The sequence below is a fragment of the Rhinichthys klamathensis genome, unplaced genomic scaffold (genome assembly GCF_029890125.1).
Source record: "Rhinichthys klamathensis goyatoka isolate OS25496 unplaced genomic scaffold, OSU_Roscu_1.1 h1tg000127l_1, whole genome shotgun sequence".
In the NCBI taxonomy this organism is placed as follows: domain Eukaryota; kingdom Metazoa; phylum Chordata; class Actinopteri; order Cypriniformes; family Leuciscidae; genus Rhinichthys; species Rhinichthys klamathensis.
This window is the reverse complement of record NW_026606664.1, coordinates 3,480,325-3,501,713: the sequence shown is the minus strand read 5'-3', so window position 1 is coordinate 3,501,713 and position 21,389 is coordinate 3,480,325. Positions and strand designations below refer to the sequence as shown.

General features: G+C 38.8%; 3 protein-coding genes across 5 annotated transcripts; 1 reads left to right on the top strand and 2 right to left on the bottom strand.

Annotated features, from left to right (window-relative positions):
* The first annotated feature begins 2,396 nt into the window (after positions 1–2,396).
* serpinc1 (serpin peptidase inhibitor, clade C (antithrombin), member 1) lies at positions 2,397–5,796 on the top strand. 3 transcript variants are annotated; one of them, XM_056256581.1, is made up of 8 exons: positions 2,397–2,534; positions 3,034–3,391; positions 3,471–3,686; positions 3,764–3,901; positions 4,424–4,642; positions 4,729–4,903; positions 5,226–5,290; positions 5,403–5,796. In XM_056256581.1, exons 2-8 carry the CDS (start codon positions 3,035–3,037, stop codon positions 5,580–5,582), a joined length of 1,350 nt encoding a protein of 449 aa, XP_056112556.1. In that variant the 5' UTR covers positions 2,397–2,534; position 3,034; the 3' UTR covers positions 5,583–5,796. The 3 variants fall into 3 exon arrangements, with proteins under 3 accessions (XP_056112556.1, XP_056112555.1, XP_056112554.1); XM_056256580.1 differs by having other exon boundaries at positions 3,030–3,391; XM_056256579.1 differs by having other exon boundaries at positions 2,981–3,391.
* A 4,160-nt stretch (positions 5,797–9,956) lies between these two features.
* Positions 9,957–14,039, bottom strand: zbtb37 (zinc finger and BTB domain containing 37). Its single transcript, XM_056256578.1, has 4 exons — positions 13,513–14,039; positions 11,319–12,289; positions 10,762–10,861; positions 9,957–10,516 (listed from the first exon to the last, which is right to left on the bottom strand). Exons 2-4 carry the CDS (start codon positions 12,257–12,259, stop codon positions 9,995–9,997), a joined length of 1,563 nt encoding a protein of 520 aa, XP_056112553.1. The 5' UTR covers positions 12,260–12,289; positions 13,513–14,039; the 3' UTR covers positions 9,957–9,994.
* Positions 14,040–16,147: 2,108 nt separating this feature from the next.
* Positions 16,148–19,355, bottom strand: s1pr1 (sphingosine-1-phosphate receptor 1). The gene is made up of 2 exons (XM_056256583.1): positions 19,342–19,355; positions 16,148–18,448 (listed from the first exon to the last, which is right to left on the bottom strand). The coding sequence occupies exon 2, from the start codon at positions 18,246–18,248 to the stop codon at positions 17,160–17,162; it is 1,089 nt and encodes a 362-aa protein (XP_056112558.1). The 5' UTR covers positions 18,249–18,448; positions 19,342–19,355; the 3' UTR covers positions 16,148–17,159.
* Positions 19,356–21,389: the final 2,034 nt, after the last annotated feature.

Below are 21,389 nucleotides of genomic sequence, written 5' to 3'. Positions count from 1 at the left end.
TCAGGACTGCAATTGTCTGTTTCGAGACTTGAAGACTTCAGGACTGTGCCTTTATGCAGATCTGCAGTTATTCACATATTGGGTGTGTAGATGTAGCTGAACCATCTTTATTTATAATATTCAACTCTTCTCAGTCTAAGTCAGCATTTATATTAAATGATCTCTTCGAATCTGCAGGCTTTTAGACCGCCAAACTGAGTACTGCCTATCCTTTCTGAGATAAAGGAATTTATTGCCAGGTCATTTGTTGTTGTAGCCATTTTGTGTATCTTTCGTGCAAGTGAACTTGAGTATTTAAGCATGCTTCATGGTGTGATGGTGGTCTTTTGATGTTAGGGTTCTTTGAAGAGGAAAACAAGGACAGTCTGTAAATTTTGTCATAGTTTTGATATGGATATTCAGAGAGGGAGTATCAAGGCTCATATTTAAAGACATTATTGGAGGTCTGATAATACAGGTAAACAAATCAAGGTTTACTGTTTTCATATAAGCCATTGATACAATCCTCGACAGTTCCTTTGTACCAAACTGAGACTGATTCCAATGTTTCCTTGAACCAAACAAGGATTGTATAAACACTCTTGCAGAAGGACTGCTTGTGGTTTTGAAATTATGTATTTGAAGTCAGCCATTTGAAAACCAACTGTTTTAAACTATTGTTGCAAAGCAACATTTACATGATCACCCGATGAGCCAATGGGAATCACTATAGATTTGAAAAGGGAACCAAAATGTTTAACTTGATGAATCTCATGAAACTTGGAAAAAACGGTCATATTTCATCCCAAATGTAAAGTTGGCCTATGTGTATATTCATTACATTAAACGAATCCTATTTTTGCGACCTTTTATGTTTTGCTTTGTGGATATTATTTTCATAACAAATTCTTTGTATTGTAGAAATTTAAAAGTATTGATGCATCATTATAGTATTACAGTTTAAATTGTACTGGTTTTATTTTGAAACATGAGTTGTTTGTTACTGTATTACGGTAATGAGATTTTTTTTTTTCTGCATTGCGGTAATGACATTTTTTGGTAAATTGGCTTAGTTGTCTAAAGATAAATGGTCCTAAAGATGTGCTTCATTTTTTTTTAATGCAATATTTTAAAAGTTATTTTGGGGTGAAATATGACTAATTTGTGAGATTTATCCGCCCAATACTGACTTAAAAAAAAAAAAGTTGTATTTATGATCAGTGTCTAATAAAAAGCCTCAGTGTTTCTTCACTGGAACTCATTTTCTTATTGTGATTGTTGACCGTGTTCAGGGTTCAATACGAATGTAGTACTAATTAGTGTCGAAAGTTGTAAAAATGAGAAGGTAGGAATGGGTGAAATCGGAATTTTGACACTTAGTGCCTGAAACACCAGAGATTGTAGTATGTTTTCCCACACAGAAAAATGATTCATGGTACATATTGTTCCCTGGTCTCGAGGGGAAAGTATGCGTTGTGCACATACACACGTAGTAGATTTATGAAAAGTCATAATGTTACTTGAAAACATAAGGGTTGTGCACAAATACAGGCTTTAGTGTTTTAGCTTATAGCTGTAGAAAGTAGTTTTAAAATGAATGGTTGCGTGTTTGTGTTCAGGTGTGTCCAAAGAGAGTGCTGTCCACCTCATTTCTGTATGTTTGTTCCCACTGAAACTCATTGCTTGCACTCATGTATTGACTATTTTTTGTGAGATGGGGTGTTGCATTGTGGTCTTTATACCATGATTCCTAACATTGGGATATATAATTGTTTTTGATGATTTCTCCCATGTTATCTCATGATAGTCTGCTTAAATTAAGGTACACTTTAACTTCAACCTGAATAAGAAAATAAATGTTTGTATATTATACTCCAGTAAGGAATGTTTAGAATATTTCTCCAATGTGGATGTAGTTGTAAAACCTTTTTTTTTTTCTCTTTGTACAAGAATTCACTGTGTGAAATTTTGCATTGCATTTTTGTATAATACAATTGCTTTTCTTTGAGAGGGCAGGGGGTATTACTAACTGGATTTTTGAATTAGATATCAAAAAACGTGGAAAAAAAATATTTAATAAGAAATGTATTTTATGTGCAGCAGTGATTCTGGCATGGATTATGATTAAATGATATTGTAAACCATTTTCCTCTCTGGTGTTTCTTACAAATTCATGTACTTTTACACAACAACCACTAGGTGCTGAACATTAAACAAAAGACCCTTTACCACGGTCTCCAACAAAATAGTTTCACCTTAGACCTCAAAAGGCATTTGATGTACACATTTGGACTGAAATAGTTCTTTTTAACAATGGTTGTTTTGAACGGGTTCCACATTATGAATCTAGTTGCTTTGCTTGTGACTAACCTAACAAAACCAATCAATAGCTCAAAGGTTGTCCTGAGTAAATTCATCTCTTTAGTCACTCAGTAGCTACTCTTAAGGGCACTGACCTGTCCAGAGAGCAGTGTTTTGCTTCACTTGGCTGCTTACTTTAGTACCTCATTGCCCCAAAACTGGTCTTTAAAAAGGAAAAAAAACTACAACATCAGGTAAGTGGGAAGATTCATAAATGCAATGAATATCATGATAAAAAAAGAGCAGTTTTGTTGGAACAGTTGTAAAAGTTTTTGGGTGATTCGTTTACTTTTCTTACCTCAGACACGATCCAAGTATAAAGTGGATCTTTATTAGTAATTCATCCATTTGTAGTAAAATTTAAGTCTGATTGATCCTTAATTTGTGATTGGGAAACTAGCCATGTATGATTAATAAAGTACAAAATTTACGAAATTATCTCTGCTATGCTAAAACTTCAAATGTTCCTTTCTTTGTAACCATTGTGGATTTTAATGCGCAAGCTATTAACTCTGTCAGTGCAGATTTGATTTTAACATGTTGTAAAGAGAAAACCTACAAAGTATACATTTTTAAAAATCTCTTCCGAATTCGCAACAGATATTGTATCACATGATTCCATGACTTGACTGACCACCAGAACTTGCACTGAACTACTTTTCCTGGGCTGGGTTCCCATTCCACCTCAGGCAGAATGAAGTTGTTGGCATGTACGTGGGCTTTGTGGGTACTTGCCTTCTGTTTGGCCCAGGCAACCAAAGATATCTGCACCGCAAAACCCAAAGACTTATTGGAGCCAATGTGCATCTACCGCAACCCAGATCCTGAGGTACAACCAACCAAAGATCCCGAGAAGATCCCACCTGGCACCAACCCTCGAGTGTGGGAACTGTCCAAAGCCAACAGCCTCTTTGCCCTCTCGTTTTTCAAGCAGCTTGCCGAGGGAAAGTCCAGCGATGAAAACATCTTTCTGTCGCCGATTAGTATATCAACGGCTTTCGCCATGACGAAGCTAGGGGCTTGTAACACCACACTAGAGCAGCTCATGAAAGTAAGGCCAAGAAATTGTAACTTCAAATAAAGATCGATCACTTGAGCAGGTCAACAACTTCTCTATCCTTAACATGTAGGTGTTTCGGTTCGATTCGATAAAGGAAAAGACGTCAGACCAGGTTCACTACTTCTTCGCCAAGTTGAACTGTCGACTATACCGCAAGAAGCATGAGACGACAGAACTGATCTCTGCAAACCGTTTGTTTGGAGACAAATCTACGCTTTTTAATGAGTCCTTCCAGCACATCAGCGAGATGGTCTACGGAGCCAAGTTGATGCCTCTCAATTTCAAGGTTACGTTTCCATAAGTGCCTAATGTAGGGTATCTGATCCTTGACCTTATACTAATAATTCAAGTTTTGCCCTCCAGGAGAAACCAGATGTTTCGAGGCTGGCGATAAATGAATGGATTGCCAACAAGACGGAGAACCGAATAAAAGACACCCTGCCTGAAGGTTCAATAGACTCCAACACCATATTAGTCTTAGTCAACGCGATTTACTTCAAAGTAAGTGAGGATGTAGAGAGGTACCTATTAAGATGCAATTTTTGGTGTCAAATCCTGCATCTGCAGGGCCATCTCCCAGCAGAGTTTATGCTGCGTTCACGCCATGCCGTAATAACCGTAAATAAAGCTCCATACACAGATCAGTCTGTACAGCACTGCTTCAAGTCGAACACACTTTAAATCTGCAATGGTCAGGTGGTAGAGCGGCCACATGGTACAAGTCGTAGCTCTCAGAAAATTACGAGTTTACCCGTTGTAATTACAAGTTCTACAAGCACAAGAAGGCTTTTTACAGTTCAGAATCGGTACAGTAAGTACAACATAGCGTGAACGCACCTTTAGCTCCAACCCTAATTAAACACACCTGAACCAGCTAATCAAGGTGTTCAGGCTCACTACAAACATCCAGGCAGGTGTGTTGAGCTGAACTCTGCAGGAAAGTCCCCCTCCAGGAGCAGGATTGGTCCCCTTGACTTGTGAACTCTGTACAATCTGGTTTTTGTTTTGTTTTTTGCGTTCCAGGGTCAATGGAAACACAAGTTTGATAAGCTAAATGTCATAAAGTCAGAGTTTCATGTTAGCGAGAAATACAAGTGTCCAGTTTCCATGATGTACCAAGAGAGGAAATTCCAGTACGCAAAAATCACTGATGACAAGGTGAAGATCCTTGAATTGCCCTACAATGGTGGTGAGATCACAATGGTGCTCATATTACCCACTGATGGTATAACCCTGTCGGAAGTAAGTCGATTATAAACAATAAACAAAATATTTTCCTTAAAGATTTTGTTCTGTAGTCCTACATAACAAAACTTCATCCAATTAAGGTAGTGGCAAATATGACCCTCAAGAAACTTGTTGGTTGGTTACATGCCATGAAAGACACCACAGTTTCAGTGCAGGTTCCTCGTTTCCGTATCGAGGACAGCTTCAGCCTCAAAGAGCAGCTGACAAAAATGGGCCTTGAAGATCTTTTTAGTCCAGAAAAAGCCAGTCTCCCAGGTATGTCATTAGGTTGATAAGAAAACTTGTTGCTATTGTTTAGGGATAGTTCACCCAAAAATGAACCTTTTGTCATCATGTCATTCCAAACTTGTATGACTATCTTTCTTCTGTATAACCTAAAAGCTTCATAAGACTAGAGTACAGTATGGTTCTTTAGGGATCTTGGTGTGATTATTATGAACTTTTGCTGTATGGAAGTGTGTTCCATGGAGACAAAAACATCATATGAGTTTGGAAAAATGACAGGATTGTCATTATCAGGGCAAACTATTGAGTTGATGACTGCACAATAATATTTCCCCATGACATGTTGCACTAGGGATGGTTGCCGATGATGGGCCCAACTTGTACATCTCTGACGCCTACCATAAGGCCTTCCTTGAGGTAAGACGCATTCAGTATTTTTTGTAAAATCAAGTACCGTCTTTTTATGATTTGCAAAGTTTGAAAGTTTACCCAGTTTCTTAGTCAACGGCCTCATTTTCCCATTCTTCAGGTGAATGAGGAAGGTAGTGAGGCGGCTGCCGCCACAGCAGTAGTGGCTACCGGACGTTCCTTAAACATCTTCCGGGATTATTTTGTTGCGGACCAGCCCTTCCTTCTGCTGATCCGTGAGTCCAGTATCAACGCCTTGATCTTCACCGGCCGAGTCGCAAATCCTTGTGGGAGCAGCTAATATGGATTGGATATGGATTTGACAGGAAAGGCTGAGGACGGTTATTGATCATCCTTGTGGCTAATTTTTAACTTGACAAGGCTGCCTTGTTTCTTGCCTTATTGCTTAATAATGAGCATTACATTTGTAACTATGTTGTTTTTGTCAGTCCACCAAGCAAGTACTGGAATCAAACACATTGAGGAGCAAGAAGATGCAAATAGGGTTTGAAAAATAAATAAATAAATAAAAACACTATGTACAGGCACAGAACAAGGATAAAACAGGTTTATTTTTTCATATTAGAAATTTGGGTTTAGCAGTATCACACAATCTGGGCTTACATAATTATACATTTAAAGAACATAATCGAAAATCCTTCACAGTTACACTTAAAGTGCTTTATTTCTATTTAGAAGAATGGACTTGACACACTGTCAGTGAAGAAAAAAACATAGTGGTTATTGTGAAAATGGCATTCACATTAATAATGATACATCTTTTTGATTCCTGTACCTTTTTAAATGCGAAAAGTCTAAAATTTTAACTAATCATTTAACTCTGATTAATTTCAAACAAGCAATTATACCTTAATCGAATATGAATATAATTTCTAGATTTTTAAACATATTTCCTATTTCAATAAATATATTGGTTTGCTAATAAAATCAGAGAAATTGACTTCTAAGATGATAATGCTCATGTTTTGGAAGTTGACTTTTTTCAAGAATAAAATACCTATTATATTTTGTTTTATTTCATGGTTATGTAAAATAAAATATTTTCTGAAGTATGATTTAAATTAAAGTGATTAACATATAAGACACATGGAAAGACTATATTGCTTTTTGCAAGATAAAACAATATAGCAAGACAAATCTTAAATGTCAATATTTTGGCTTCTCTTGGTGCAAATTTAGATGCCTGGAAATGTCTATATGTTTGGCCATTACAAAAGACAGACAACATGCAAATAAACAAATTCTACTGAAAAACAATGTCTCATTTCCTCGTACAAAGACTCTTTTGAGGTAAGAAAACAACTGACAACTTTTTTGACAATGCATCACATTTGCTTGCTTATTCAGACAGACTAAGTGTTGAAATATATACGTAGGCTATTTGCATTGAAGTGTCCATGTCTGAAATGTGCTGCATGTACAAAATATTTGCTCCAGAGGGACTTGCGACAAGACTGAACAAACTCTGTAAATATGGCTCAGTGTTGTCATTCGGTCTTCCCAAAAAACTAAGTAGAGACATGCACTGTATCACTTTTCACAAGCCAGACCATTAAAAACCAAACTAACAAAAACTGTGAGGTAAATGTAATCGCTGAAACAAATTTGATCACATTTGCCAATATGCATAATTGCTTTACAAATTCAGGACACATGATTTTTTTCTAGTCGAAATCAATTGGTCAACATTTGCACAACGTTTTATAAGATGTTGTGATTGTTATGGTGTGTTTTAATTCACCACTTTATCTGAAAGCAACTTGGCAATTTTGGAAATGGGGTGAAATATTGCTTCGAATGTAGTTCCACACATTCAGTAACACTGTGTTAGGATTAGACATAATTTGGTTACGCATGACTTGTTCAGTCAATGCCAATAAACTGCAGTAGGTGTATTGTCATACAGAAACATTAAATATTACAGCCTATATACACTGTAGCAACACATCTATCCTCTGTCATGTTATTTAAAGCTTGAAAAACAAATACAGAAGCCAAACACATAATATTTGAATGAATAATATTGTTTAAAATTAAAGACAAACAGGCAGGTTGGTCAACCATCAATGTTTTGAAGGTCAACAAAGGGAAAACATGCTGAAAGTTATCATTAGCCCTAAAACTCAAATTAATATGATTAAATTTAGACTGCTAAAATGTGCAGTACAATAATTGGAATGACTGATTACAGATATAGATCCCTTATTAAATTGCAATTAATTCATTCACATAGAGATAATTTAAAACACTATCACCCTTATATGATTGGCATACACAAAACAGGCCCATGCCCCAAATTTAAATTTAAACTTAAAGGCCATAAAAAAGAACCTATTTTCTTGATATATTGTAACATATTAGGTTATGATTACGTTGTTTATAGACAAAATCATTTGCCCTTTTCTATTATCATGAGGTTGCATTGTGACAAATAAAAGCAATATCAACATGCTCTTTTCCTGGGTTCTGTACTGTACAACAAACGTCAAATTATACAGTTTCAGGATTGTAATTCACTGCCACTGCTTCTGAAGCATGGGTATTTACACTGAGAGGAAATGTTCATACGCATGTTTTTTTGTTTTGTTTTTCTTGTTTTTTTTTGCTGCACTTGTGAAATTTGCTGACCCATGTTACCCAGAGCTAGAATTCCAAGTAAGAAAATCAGCTTGGTACAACCCAAAAAGGTAAACCCAAAAAGTAAACAGTGAGTTCCTGATTTTTGTAAGTGTTTACCTGCTGACCTGTGTTCACAGATGTGAGTAAGGGTAAAAGTAAATGTTGATACGAATGAGGTGCACAAAATCCCTATTGGAAACATCAGTAGCTGATTTTTATAATATGCATCAAACCTTTCCTAAAAAATCAGTCACAACCAAGTGTGATTCACAGCCTTATAAAAATGATAAGAGCTTTACTTTCGCTTAAAACACCTTTGCTTTTGTTGATCGTTCTAGAAACTGCCTCCGTATAGTTATTACAAGTATAAATTTGTCTAAATATGCATAAGTGACATGTATATAGATATACAAATATTCTAAAAACAAAACAAAAAACACCCCCACCCCTTCTTTAAGTGCCTGATGTAATCTCTTTTTTCTCGCCCTCCAAATCTTAAGGGTTTAGAACTTCCATAATAAATTTCAGTTCCTTTGGTTACTGAAAGCTTCAGTAAATTCACGTCATAGCACCAGCTGGAAACATCTGTTCATAAGCTAAGTGTAAATGCACTTGACCCCAAGGTTAAAGTGCCTTCCATCAGATGAAGGGAAATCTTACACTCAAAGTCATTCCGTGGCATTTCAACGTTTCCCAGTCATCACAGACATACGGTTTCCGTTTTCCTAAACGGCATCGACAACACAGCCTGCAATTCTTGACATAAAAAAGGAAGAAGGTTACGCCCTCTGAGAGACCCCTTCCCCCTGCTCAAACAAAATATCACCAGACCAGTAAAACAAGTTGGTGAGACTTGCGAATCTCAATGGGCGACTTCTAAGGAGTTAAAAAGTATGAAAAGAAAAAAACACTGAACATAAAATTCGGCCGAGTGCATCCACGCATCTGCGTGCGACAGATCGGTATTGCGTAGTGATGTGAGAGAGAGGTAACTGAGCGGTCTATTGTAGCTTATCTGAGGTTGAAGAATTTCTTGTGTTTTATATCACTGTATCGTCAACATTCAGCAGCTGAGTTGTTGAGCTTGGAGATGTATGAAGGCCTTAACAGGAATTAAATGTGAATAAATAAAGTATGTAACTGCTATCCTCTACCATCATCTTTTCAACAGCGTGCCTATATCACAGTATTACCACCAACATTAAACAGTAAAATAATATGATCTGAGTGTTTCTTGTTATAAACCCAAAGTTCTACAACTACTTGCAACAATTTCCTTACGTTGAGTGTGAGAATTGTGTTTCGGTTTTATGGCAGGCCGGATCGGCACTTAACACAAAACGAAAAAATAAATCAAGAATCTGATGTTAGGTCAGACCTGAGGGTCCCCAATAAAAAACTGAACCCGTTTTCCTAAGCTTGCCATGGCTGGGGAGCGCAATGTCTAGCCCCAGATAAATTTGATCAAGATTGTCTCAAGGCAAAGTAGCAAAGGACTACGATGTCCTCTCATTTTAAAACTCATCTTCTGGCACAGAGAAGTTTGGCAATTTCAACGCAATTTGACCAAATCGTGGCTAGAGCTTCTCTTTTTGTTTATCCTGAAAGATTTGTAGTAGTACAAAAATATAAAAGAAGTAACATATAAAAGACAGGAAAGACTAAAAACAAAACGAAAGAAAACAAAAATCACTGCATCCAGTGGTGTGTGAGGTTGTTGGAGTGTGGCTTGTCTTCATATATTCACGTTCTGTTCAGTTTGTATGGTGAAGGTAGATGCGGTTTAAAGCGGAAATACCATTTATAAATCCCTAGAGTATACTATTCCTAGCAAACTGTTCCTTGCATCTTTGTTATCATGAAAAAAAATAGAGGATCTTTGTCCAAGTAGGACGCAGAAGACTCTCCCTTTTTATCCGTTCCTTGTTGACAGCAGCTGAGAGAACCTCCTGCTCGCTCAACTCCTTCCAACTTGCAATTTCAGTGTGGATGGTGGGAGACAAGGGACAGAGGGATCTCTCGAGAAAAGGTCCTGTGTCTCCCTAAACTTGCAATGTTTTCCTTTGAAGGGTTTCAGTCGGGCCCAGTAGTGGATACTGAAGGTTGGACCCCTTCTCCGAAGGACGAGCCGGCGCCTCCCCCTCCACCATTGCCTTCGGCTTCCTCCTGGGAGGGCGACTCATCTTCGTTCTGGCCTCCACGGGGAGTGACCGTGGTGGTCTCAGGCGAGGCACTGTGGGACACCTCCTGTGGAGCGCAGCCTGGATGGTTCTTGCGGAAGTGTTGGTTGAGAATAGCCTGGAACGGGAAGCTCTTGCCGCAGACGTGGCAATGAAAGGGCTTGTTTCCTGTGTGCTTACGGATGTGGTACTCGAGTTGGTCTTTGCGGGTGTACTTCTTCCCGCAGATTCGACAGACGAAGGGGGTAATGCCCATGTGTAGGCGCATGTGACGATCTAGGCTGCCCTTCTGGTTGAAGGACTTGCAGCAGTAAATGCAGGTGAGACGGGGGTTGTAGCGGAACCACCGGTCACCTACCTGTTCTCGTAGGTACTCCTCGTATCCCCCCATGTCAAACACAGCTTGCTCCTCTCCCTGTAAGGGAAAGGTGAGAGGTCATAGTTTGTTTTTATGATCCCCACCCAATTTCCACATTGAAATCAAATTGAATTGCACTTTAAAAATGTTGCTAACTTAGGCACACCACCTGTTCTGAGCAATGTAACCAATCTATAGTTTCTTATTTGCTTAATAAGGTGTGCTTCACTGATATTAATTTGAAACTAAGTAAGTGTAAAGGTCGAGTCTTGATCAATTCTTCTACATTTAGGATGCCCAACCTGTGAGGTGGGGAGTCTCTGATCGTCGACTCTTCCTGGGGACTCACTCTTGGCTCTCTGGCGATCAGCCATTACCACCACACTTCCTGTTGGACTAAACCTGAAAGAAAACCCCATAACGGGTTAAATCTTTTACAGTACACATGTTGACAGACTAAAATGTAACACATTTTAAAGCATCACACCTGGAAAACCAACATGAAAATTTTTGTAACTCCATCCAATATGCCATATTTCAGAGTGGAATGGGATACTTATACAATACAAAAACAAAATGTAGACTGTGACTTATTAGATTTTATCCACCTAGAATTGTCTGGATCATGAAAAATGTTTGAAGGTGAGGGGCTGAGAAGTAAGATGGCTTGGTGACAAGTCAAAAGAGATAGAAGAGGTATTGCATTTTGATAAAGGAAAATAAAGAAATAATTTCTTTGGAATAACATGAACTGATGAATTATGTGCAATAAGACAAGGAATGTATATACAAATTTAAAAAGGGTACATTTTTAATTCCTTTTGACAGTGAAAGTGAACTTCCAAAAGATTTTACACACCTCTCTGTTTCACTGAAGCTACTGGACGGCTGAGAACCTTTCCCGCCTCTTCCTCCTTCCTGCATCAGTGTGCTTCGTCCTGAGGTGTCAATCATCACTGTCGGCCCCTCCTCGGCCCCACTGCCCTCTTCTGCCGATGCCTGAGTCTCTGCCCCCATCCACTCCTCCATCCTTTCTGTCTTAATTCGAAACCCATCCACCATCCGCACATTCTCCTCTCCACCTCTCTCCATCTCAGTCCCTGTCTCGACATACCATTGCCCGGCTCGGTTAATACGGAGAATGGGCTCTTTCACAGATCCCACCTCCTCCGAGCTAATGCCGCTGTGCTCCACTATCTGGGGGCTCATGGACTCCCCAGGGGGACTGATCTCTCGGACTTCCCTCACATCACGGATGTTGATCACCCCAGTGTTGATCAATCGGGAGTTGGTATGTCTTGGACTTAGGGAGCGGGACCCACCTAGCGCTGTCCCAACTCTTCCTGACTCAATGGTTTGATTAGTGGTCCTATGGGCCCCATTTCCGAGCTCCTCCTCCACATCCGATAGACTGATTTTAAAGTGAATTCCCTCTAAAATCTGTGTGCAGCGGTCAATAATGTGCTGCATTTGGAGGAAGCTGGCAGCAGTCAGGTAGCTGATGATATCGGCAAGCTGCAAGCACAAGCGTCCCGTGTAGCAAAAGGAAAGGAGCTGTTCAAACACGGTTGGGTTGCGGATCACTGATATGGACACGGTGCTCATCTCGCTCAGCGACATGTGGTCCCTAAAGTAAGGGGAGCTGGCAGCGAGGACCACCTTGTGGGCACGAAAACTGTGGCCCTGAACATTGACCACAATGTCACACAGACGGCCCTGTATTCGCAACTGGTTCAGGTGCGACAGGACGGAGTTGCTGAAGTCTGGAATATCAAGTTGAATGCTTCCTGCTCGTTCCATGCGGGCTGCCTATTGCGTTGCTTTTCAAAGCTGCTGACAAAAAAACAAGAAACGTTTAGGATACTGGACAAGACACAGTTGGACTTTTTGAGCATGTCAGCAATAAAATCCATTACAACATCCCAAAATTAATCGGCATCATTAGCAAACAATGTTAAAGGTGATGTGTATGAAAGTACTTTCTCCTATCCCAAATTTATATACAGAGAAAACTATTAAGTTAACCATTCGAAGGTTGATTCCCACAAAAAGTATGAACACTGTCTCTCTGTGGTGCGAGTTAGGGCGAGACTCTGTTCAGCCGACCAATGGTCAACTTATATAAATAAATATGCATTACCATACAAACAGCACATCTTTTTAATTAAATAATATGCAAAAAGCAGTATGTCAAATGAGCATTGTGTCCGAATATGCGGTATTCATGAAACAGTAGGTGAAAATTTTGGGTAGTAGACAGATTACATCTGTAGTTGGTTAGTACTAAGGTGTGCAGCCACGGGCCACCTTCCTGTCCCATAAGTCTTATGAAACTGAGGAGCTGTCAAAAAGCTGACAAATAAAAATAGTTAGACGGGTGGCTCTTTCCACATGTAAGAGCTACAGGTAACAAGAATGTTGGTCAATAGTACACACTCTGATAGTATGGGATTTTGGACACAGAATATGTTTGGCTTAAACAAATGTAACTGGCATTTTCATTCAGAACTGTAGCAAAGCACACATACTCCAGACACATTCTCGATGTGGTACAACATGACTTGTGGGTACATTTCCCCTCCCTACTTCCTGTAAAGTCATATAACTGTACATTTGTTACCTAAGCCATATGCAGTGCAAATACAAAATTCCACTATAAGTGAACCTGTGTAGTCCACTTTGCAGGGAGCTCTCGGTCAATGGACATGAATATGGACAAAAATTTTACCTTTCACCTTCAGCAATTGACAATATATTTTTGTAACACTTTACATTACAATGTAACATGTTGAAAAACTTGTATTACAATGCTGAATGATGGATAACTAAATTTATGGGTTAACAGTAGCAATGACAACAACCTGTTCAATTACAAGCTTGTGCAATTACAAGCAGTTTCACAAACACCATACATACATATTCCATTAATAATATTCCGTAGCTATGCAATTAAACCGTAGCACTGACTGTAACATTGTAATGTAAAGTGGCCCCCCTTTTTTTTTTTTTTAAGAAAGTTACATTTGCAGTGAGATGCAATTTCTTTACCTCACCTTTTTATTACCAGGCACAAAAATCGCTCCACTATATTTTTCGGCACAGTTGCACTTCTTTATGGCTACAAACCACAGCTGTTAGAGAGCAAAGTTGCCATTTTTTCATTGCATAGGTCAGTAGGTTTGATTCGCAGTGTTACTTTGTCTCTCTCTGTTTTTGACATAGTATCGGGCGACGGCGCAGGGCAGCTGTAACCGGCGGCGTGGCACCTCAGTTCGGTTCCAGTAACACACTGCAGCGCGGTGATGCGATGAAGCCTACCCGAAAAACACGCACACACCCCGGCGCAGAGAAGACAGGGAGGTGCCTTACCCAGGTCCACGCCAAATTTATATTTAAAAAATACAATGCCAAAATGCGAGTTTCCTTTTACGACACCCTGTTTTGAGTGATTTGGCATTGAATTCCCCCCATTTCACGATCGCTATTAATCGCTATACTTATCGCCAGGGATTCTGCTGTCGCTTTCGGTTCCTCCGCCGCTCTCTTATTCCCCCATGTATAACATGAGCCAATGTACAGAAAACGGCATTATGGGAAATGTAGTTCTGTCACTTCGCAGGCATAGCAACTAGCAATGGGGAAACTCGGCGAAAATGACTTATGCTCCCATGATGCTTTGCTTTACCATCGCCGTGAAAGTGAGTAAAGAGTTTGGTTGCATTTTTTGGTGACAGTTTCCTCCTCTATTGTATGTGTGAGTGGGAGTATAAAGATATAAATTAAGAGACATTTACTTACTGAAATACTGTATGCTGTTATAAACATTAATATTTTGCATTTGATGGATAAATTACGCATATGTAAAAGAAACCCTAGGACAATGCAGGCCTATTCCATGACATCAATCAAACTGAACCCATGAAAAACATTTTTTTAGTCATGTCTACTAAAATAAACTATTTAGGTAATTCATCCATTATTCATACCTTGCCATCCACTATTTGCATTGTGTTCACAATCAAATTCAAATTATTGCAATAGGCTATTGAATTATAGTGTTTATTTTCATAGTAATGCTTTGGTTCACAGTAGAAATGTTTTCATCATTGTGTTATCAACATCTTTGTTTCCATCCATTTAACTAATTTCTACATTCTATTTTATAAATTTGAAGAGTTTCTTTCACATTTTCTTCATCAGTAATGAAATTTCATTTTAATTTGCATTATTATTAGAATAATATTAGCCTTATAAGTATGCTATAACGATAACATTGAGGGGAAAATGCGTTTTAGGTTAAAAAAACAACAACAACTAAAAGGGTAGTTTATTCATAACATGCGTCTTTTTTATCAACATCAAGATTTTAGATTAAAATAGTCCATATTTTTTAATGCAAATTTGTTTTTTTCAGTGTAAATGTGTATACATGATAAGCATTTAAGCTTTTCGAATGAATTATTATTATTATTATTTGTGAAAATCTTGTGTTACAGTGTTAAAAGTTATGACGTTATGAATAAGCTATTTCAGCAGGTATACAGTAGGTGGGGCTATTTGCTCATAAATGTGAAAATCTTTGCCACTGAATCAGTTAAATTTACATTTATTTTTATTATTTTTTAATTTTGTGCTCTTTATGAGTTATTAAATTGTCATATAATTTAAGTGTATCTCTTTAATCATTATTGTTTAATTAAAATTCAGTTACAGCTACAATGGGGTCCAAAAGTCTATTACCACTTGTAAAAATGCTTATTTTCTAAATGCGATAGATAGATAGATAGATAGATAGATAGATAGATAGATAGATAGATAGATAGATAGATAGATAGATAGATAGATAGATAGATAGTTAGATAGATAGATAGATAGATAGATAGATAGATAGATAGATAGATAGATAGATAGATAGATAGATAGATAGATAGATAGATAGATAGATAATTTATTGATAGATAGATAGATAGATAGATAGATAGATAGATAGATAGATAGATAGATAGATAGATAGATAGATAGATAGATAGATAGATAGATAGATAGATAGATAGATAGATAGATTGATTCAACAAATAGAGTTTAACTTTAAATAGTTCATGTAAAAAACAGCATGTCCCGGTATTCGGTATATCTGCCTTAAAAGGATAGTTCACCCAAAATGTAATTATTTTCTCACCCTCAAGTTGTTTTAAACCTGCATGAGTTTCTTTCTTCTGTTGAACACAAAAGAAGATATTTTGAAGAATCTCGGTAAACAAAACTGTTTTTGGTCCCCATTGACTTCCATAGTATTTTCTTTTTCCATACTATGGAAATCAATGGGATCCATTAACTGTTTGGTTACATTCTTCAAAATATCTTCTTTTGTGTTCAACAGAAGAAATAAACAACTTGAGGGTGAGTAAATGATTATAGAATGTTCATTTTTGGGTGAACTATCCCTTTAAGGACAGTAGCAGCTGATGGTTTTGTCTCAAACCTGATGATAATGTTCTCCAGAATTATTTGAGAATGATGCAAAGAGCATTTTAAGCTTCAATAGAAGATTATCTGACCTTTTTGTCCAATACGTTTTTTTTTTGTTTTTTTTACTTTATTTCCATAAATTTGATTCTGCATGGTCTCAAACTTTTGGAATTCTAAATACTAAACAAAACATTAAATACATAAAATATAAATCACACCTTTGATTTCTTTTTCATCGACAATGTTTATTAACAACTAACAGAACAAAACCACAGGCTAGATGTTACAATGTGCAACAGTGAACAGAGGATAAAACTGGCTCATGATTTGATTGTATGTATGAGGAACATATGGATAAATAGAAGCCTGTACATTAATAAACCAGCTGGGATTCTGTTTTATTGTGACATGCCATCAGAAAATGTCATCTTAAATTCTCCGGATCCTTCCATTCCATCAAATTAATTTCATTAGAGTTGAGCCATGCAACCCAGCAAAGACAAAACTGGGTGGCAGAGCAGAGCAGATCAATGTGCACAAGCTATAATACATGGCATACTATCAAAGTAAAATAATAAAATATATTTACAATTAATAAACACAACACTTAGTTCCATCCCTCCAAGTTTCAAATTTATTGGAACTGTTTCAAGATAAATTAATATTGACAGCTAATGTACATGCACACTCTTCTACAACAACAGTTTATTTGTTGAAAGGTGAAGAAAAAACAAATACATTTACAAAATACATTCTGGATCAGGGGCGAAATAACATCCTAATACCATAGTGTTAACTCAAAGAAACACAAGTACCTCTCGACCGCATTTCTTCAATTTAATTTAAAAAATGTAGTACAAACAACCATAACAAGCTAGTATGTTTCACATCAATCCATTTTAGACCGAGTCAGTAATGCCTATGTTGTTCTCAAGGAGCAATTCCCCGAAAAGTGCTTGTCTACAGGAATCCATTTGACTGGGATAAAAAACAACAACACAATGAATAACAGTTGGTTAAGTGCTTTCCTAAGTTGCGGAAAAGTTTCAACAGGCGGTCTGTCAGGAATAGCAGAAGACTTAAATGTAAGCGCAAGCTGGGGCTTCCAAAAAATCCTGGTTTCTCCCAGCACTCCGCTACCGTTCGACGAGAACGCAGAAGACCGAACAAACACACTCATTCAGACAAGCACTTGCTACGGATTGAGACGGAAATGAAGAAGATAGTCCCTTTAAGAAGAAGAGGTGATATTCCCAGAAGACACTATGGTTTCCCTGGGCGAGTATTCGGGCTCGTCCTTATTGGGGTGGGAGGAGTTGTCCGACTTGCTCCTGCTAAACTCGGCGCCCATGATGGGTCTGGAGAACTTGCCCGCTGGTTGGCAGCAGACGGCGCAGTTGAGCATCTTGATGAAGGCCCGGCGCATCTCATTGCTGGTCAGGGTGTAGATCAGAGGGTTCATGGCGGAGTTGAGCACGGCCAGAGCCAGGAACCACTCGGCCTTGTAGAGGATGGGGCAAGAGCGGATCTGGCAGGCCACGTCGAGCAAGAGCAGGATGAAGAGCGGCGCCCAACACGCTATGAAGCAGCTCAACACGATGATGACCGTCTTCAGCAGGGCCATGGACTTCTCCGAACTCTTGTTGCTGCCGCGGCCGTTGGAGACCTTGCGGAAGACCAGCTTGCGGCTCCGCGTGCGGACCAGGGCGTAGATGCGGGCGTACAGGATGACGATGGCCATGAGGATGACGCTGAATACGGTGGTGCAGAAGAGGATGTAGGTCTTGTGGTAGAGAGGCAAAACTGTGGAGCAGTTGTTCATGCTGTCGATGCAGTTCCATCCCATGATGGGTAAGCCACCCAAGATGGCGGCGATGAACCAGACGGTGCTGATCAGCATGAAGACCCGGCACGTTTTGCCATTGTTGTGGAGCTTCATCTTGAGCATGGTCAGGTGTCTCTCGATAGCAATGGCCAAGAGACTAAACACTGAAGCGGCCAGAGCCACAAACATACTCCCTTCCCTGAAGAACCACTGTGTTGGGGTCAACTTATACGTGTTGGCTCCCGACAGCAAGATGTTTGCCGTGTACACAACCCCGGCCAGTAAGTCTGACAAGGCCAAGTTCCCGATGAAGTAGTACATGGGCTTGTGGAATTTCTTGGTCCTCCAAATGGTGAGGAGAACCAGAACATTTTCCAGGATGATGAAGCAGCACACGATGATGAACACGACAGAGTCCGCTTTGAGTCCCGGGTCCTTGTCGACATTACGAAATTTCCCAGTGAAGTTGTAGTGTCTGGCGATTAGGTCATCCATGGTTCGCACTGGCTTGGTACTTTTATATCCAATGTGCAACCCACCACAGGCCACAGAGGGGTGCTGGTGGACTTGGGAAGCTGGGTATCCAGTTCTCCTTTCAGTATGATGTCATGTAAGCAAGGTTTTCTCAAGTCAGGTAAAAATCCTTACAGGGGATGAATGCTGTCCACAAATCCAAAAACTGCATCATGAAAACGCTAGAAGAAATAAATTGCCATAAATTAGAACACTGAAACGGCATATTAGCCTAGTATAATAGAATAGTTATATTTCTTGATGTTATGAACACGGCTTCACTTGTTTAATTATTTATTTATGTATTTATTTATTAAAAAGCACGTGACAAACTATTAAACATATATAATATCTAAACGAATAATTTGCCAGTAAAAAGAGAAGAATTTACATGAAAACGTTTGTTAAATAAGTTTCAGTACATGTAGAACACAGGGAAAATGCGATTAATAATTTAAAATAATCCCGCTAAATTAGAACGCTATTCGAATGTCCACTATTCGCTACTGGAATGTTCGGTTTTCTCTTTTCCACACGAATCTCAGCAATGTCAAATTTAGACGACATTCCAAGAAATGCCACAACAAATATATAAACTAAAGACGATTATAGCCTACTGTTTTTCTATCATATAGCAACACTCGTAAAGCAACATTTCAAACAGCCTATAGCCTACTGGAAATATAAAAACGTATTACTAATGTAAGAAAATTAAAACCAAAGCAAATTAATAATTTACTTTTTGTTAAAAAAAATGTTTTTGTTAAACCCAGAAAAACGGAATAATCGCGCTAAATAATGCGTAGGCCTATATTCCCTCTTTGAATTTTCGATATCATTTTGTGAATACTAATTTTAACAGTGTCAAATTTGTACATGACAAGAGATGTCAAAATCGCGATGAAAAAAAAAAGGTCATATTCACGAAAAAAATATTCTGTTATAATTTCCACTAACATTTATAACCCTCTATATTACTAACTTTTATAGTAAAACGTAAGACTTACTGACGGTTAAGATCACTGTCGCATGACATTCGGAAAGTTAAAGATTGGACCAGAGGAGTTTTTCTTACCTTTAAACTCCAGAGACCAAACGTCTTGACCGTGTAATCCTGCAATATTGATGCAATATGGCCAGATATCAAAGGTTTGGTATTTATCGCATCGCTTGAGTCTCGTGTGGAGGATTGTAGGGGTAATTTTTCTCTGACTGGAGAGAGACTGGACAGCCAATTCTCCCCTCTGCAGTTCAGCCCACCAGTTTCATAGCCCTCCCCCTTCCCTCAGAATCATTACCCTCTTATTATTCCACAGCATCCAAAGCTCTCCAAGACATTCCAAAACAATGAACTTCAAACACTGCGATAATAAAGAATGGCACGATATTTTATATAATATAGTTATAGTTCATTATAGAAGTAGATCTGATTTGTATTATGTCAAATCACATTATGCTAAATTCAGATTAACCCCATATCCCTTGTCCTTTTGTTTCTTCCTATGGGAATGTCCCAGCTGCGTACAGACTCAGCCCAAACACCACGACCTGAACAGGGTGGGCAGGCCAAGCATGACCGCTCATCTACCCCCCATTTGCCCTAATTTCAACTCCGCATTAATCACTTGTGCTACCCAGTCTGTTCAGGTCTACTGCTCTCAATGGCCCCTAAAGCTCAATTGCTGGTTCAGATCCCTGTGTCTCTTTGATGTGTCAGGGATTTACACCTCCAAGGAACATCTTCATAGTTGGATTAATAGATTTATTCCCAGTCAGTGGTGACCTGCATCTTGTGATATGTTTTGAATATAAAGTGGCCCCAAAAAGTGTTAAAGGGATACTCCACCCAAACAGTTGTTTGGCACCATTGACTTCCATAGTCGAAAAAAAAAAATACTATGGAAGTCAATGGTGCCAAAGTTCCAATCTTTCTTCAAAATATCTTCCTTTGTGTTCAGCAGAAGAAAGAAACTCATACAGGTTTGCAACAACTTGAGGGTGAGTAAATGATGACAGAATTTTCCTTTTTGGGTGGAGTATCCCTTTAAGATACCCTTAAGTCATTGTTCATCCATCCACCCATAAATCTCTCAGATGTGTCGCAGGCCAAACAGAGGTTAAAAAAATAAAACGTTGTGATCACCGTCATGTGGGGAAAAACAGTGTTGGTGGTTACAGGGTGTTCTGAGTAGTTTCTAGGGTGTTGCTATGTGGTTGTTAGAGTGTTCCGGGTGGTTGCTAAGGTTTTTTGAGTGGTTGCAATAGGGTGTTCAGTCACAGAATCTTAAAGAGACGTCCTCAAGAGCGATTGTTCATGTTAAAGCAGCTTCTTCAAAGATCAGATCGAGAGGTCAAGGTTACAAAGGGTCGAAGTTCACACACCCGGCGCTGCTGTGAGAAAACCCGCAGCTGTATATGGGATTGGGGGGTGGGAAGAGAGCAAAGTTGAACAGGGAGCAGTATTTTTAATTGTGTTTCTCTGTCTTCACCTATGGTACTGTTTCACAGCTTCAGAGAAAAGAGAAAGGCAATAGTCCCATTGGGGGCGAAAGTATTTGGTGTCTTCTTAGAAAGTTCTTTAAACCCAATTCTGAGCAACGGCGCACTGGCATGACACATGATGTATGTACTGTGGTTACGCAACATTTTACAGGTCTTGACATTTGTTTCTTTCCTCTTCAGCCTTTCACCTAACATGCCATGTGTTTCCTGTCAACTCCTCGCCCCATTCCTTCCCATGCCAGCAAAACGCGGAGGATTTTCGGGCATTACAACGGACCATTATGTTAACATTCCATGGAAAGTGTCCGAAGCATCGTGCACAATTCGCACATAAGTCTTTCCACACTAAATCTGTACATTCTTCGGCACTTAGTATGCAAGAATTTCCCCTACAGCTGCAGTTCACATTTCGGGATCAAAAAGCTTTACAATTAGTGCCAAATTGATGATTGGTGGATCCAAAGGATGTTTGACCCACGCAGAAAATTTTACAAATCCTGTTTCCATCACATGGCTCACATGACTCTTTGAGGCAAAACATTAAAAATAAAAATTCTGGGTTAAAAACAAGTCATCTCCATTCATCCCTCAGTTTACAGAAACAAACAAAAAATGCATTTA

Bases quoted from the DNA above. Each gene is read 5' to 3' on its own strand.
- serpinc1 (XM_056256581.1), top strand. From the start codon at position 3,035: ATGAAGTTGTTGGCATGTACGTGGGCTTTGTGGGTACTTGCCTTCTGT. The intron at 4,643-4,728 runs GTAAGTCGATTA...CATCCAATTAAG, and splicing joins ATGGTATAACCCTGTCGGAA to GTAGTGGCAAATATGACCCT. The intron at 5,291-5,402 runs GTAAGACGCATT...CCCATTCTTCAG, and splicing joins ACCATAAGGCCTTCCTTGAG to GTGAATGAGGAAGGTAGTGA.
- zbtb37 (XM_056256578.1), bottom strand. From the start codon at position 12,259: ATGGAACGAGCAGGAAGCATTCAACTTGATATTCCAGACTTCAGCAAC. The intron at 10,862-11,318 runs GTGTGTAAAATC...GTTTTCTTTCAG, and splicing joins AGCTTCAGTGAAACAGAGAG to GTTTAGTCCAACAGGAAGTG. The intron at 10,517-10,761 runs GTTGGGCATCCT...TTTCCCTTACAG, and splicing joins AGAGACTCCCCACCTCACAG to GGAGAGGAGCAAGCTGTGTT.
- s1pr1 (XM_056256583.1), bottom strand. From the start codon at position 18,248: ATGGATGACCTAATCGCCAGACACTACAACTTCACTGGGAAATTTCGT.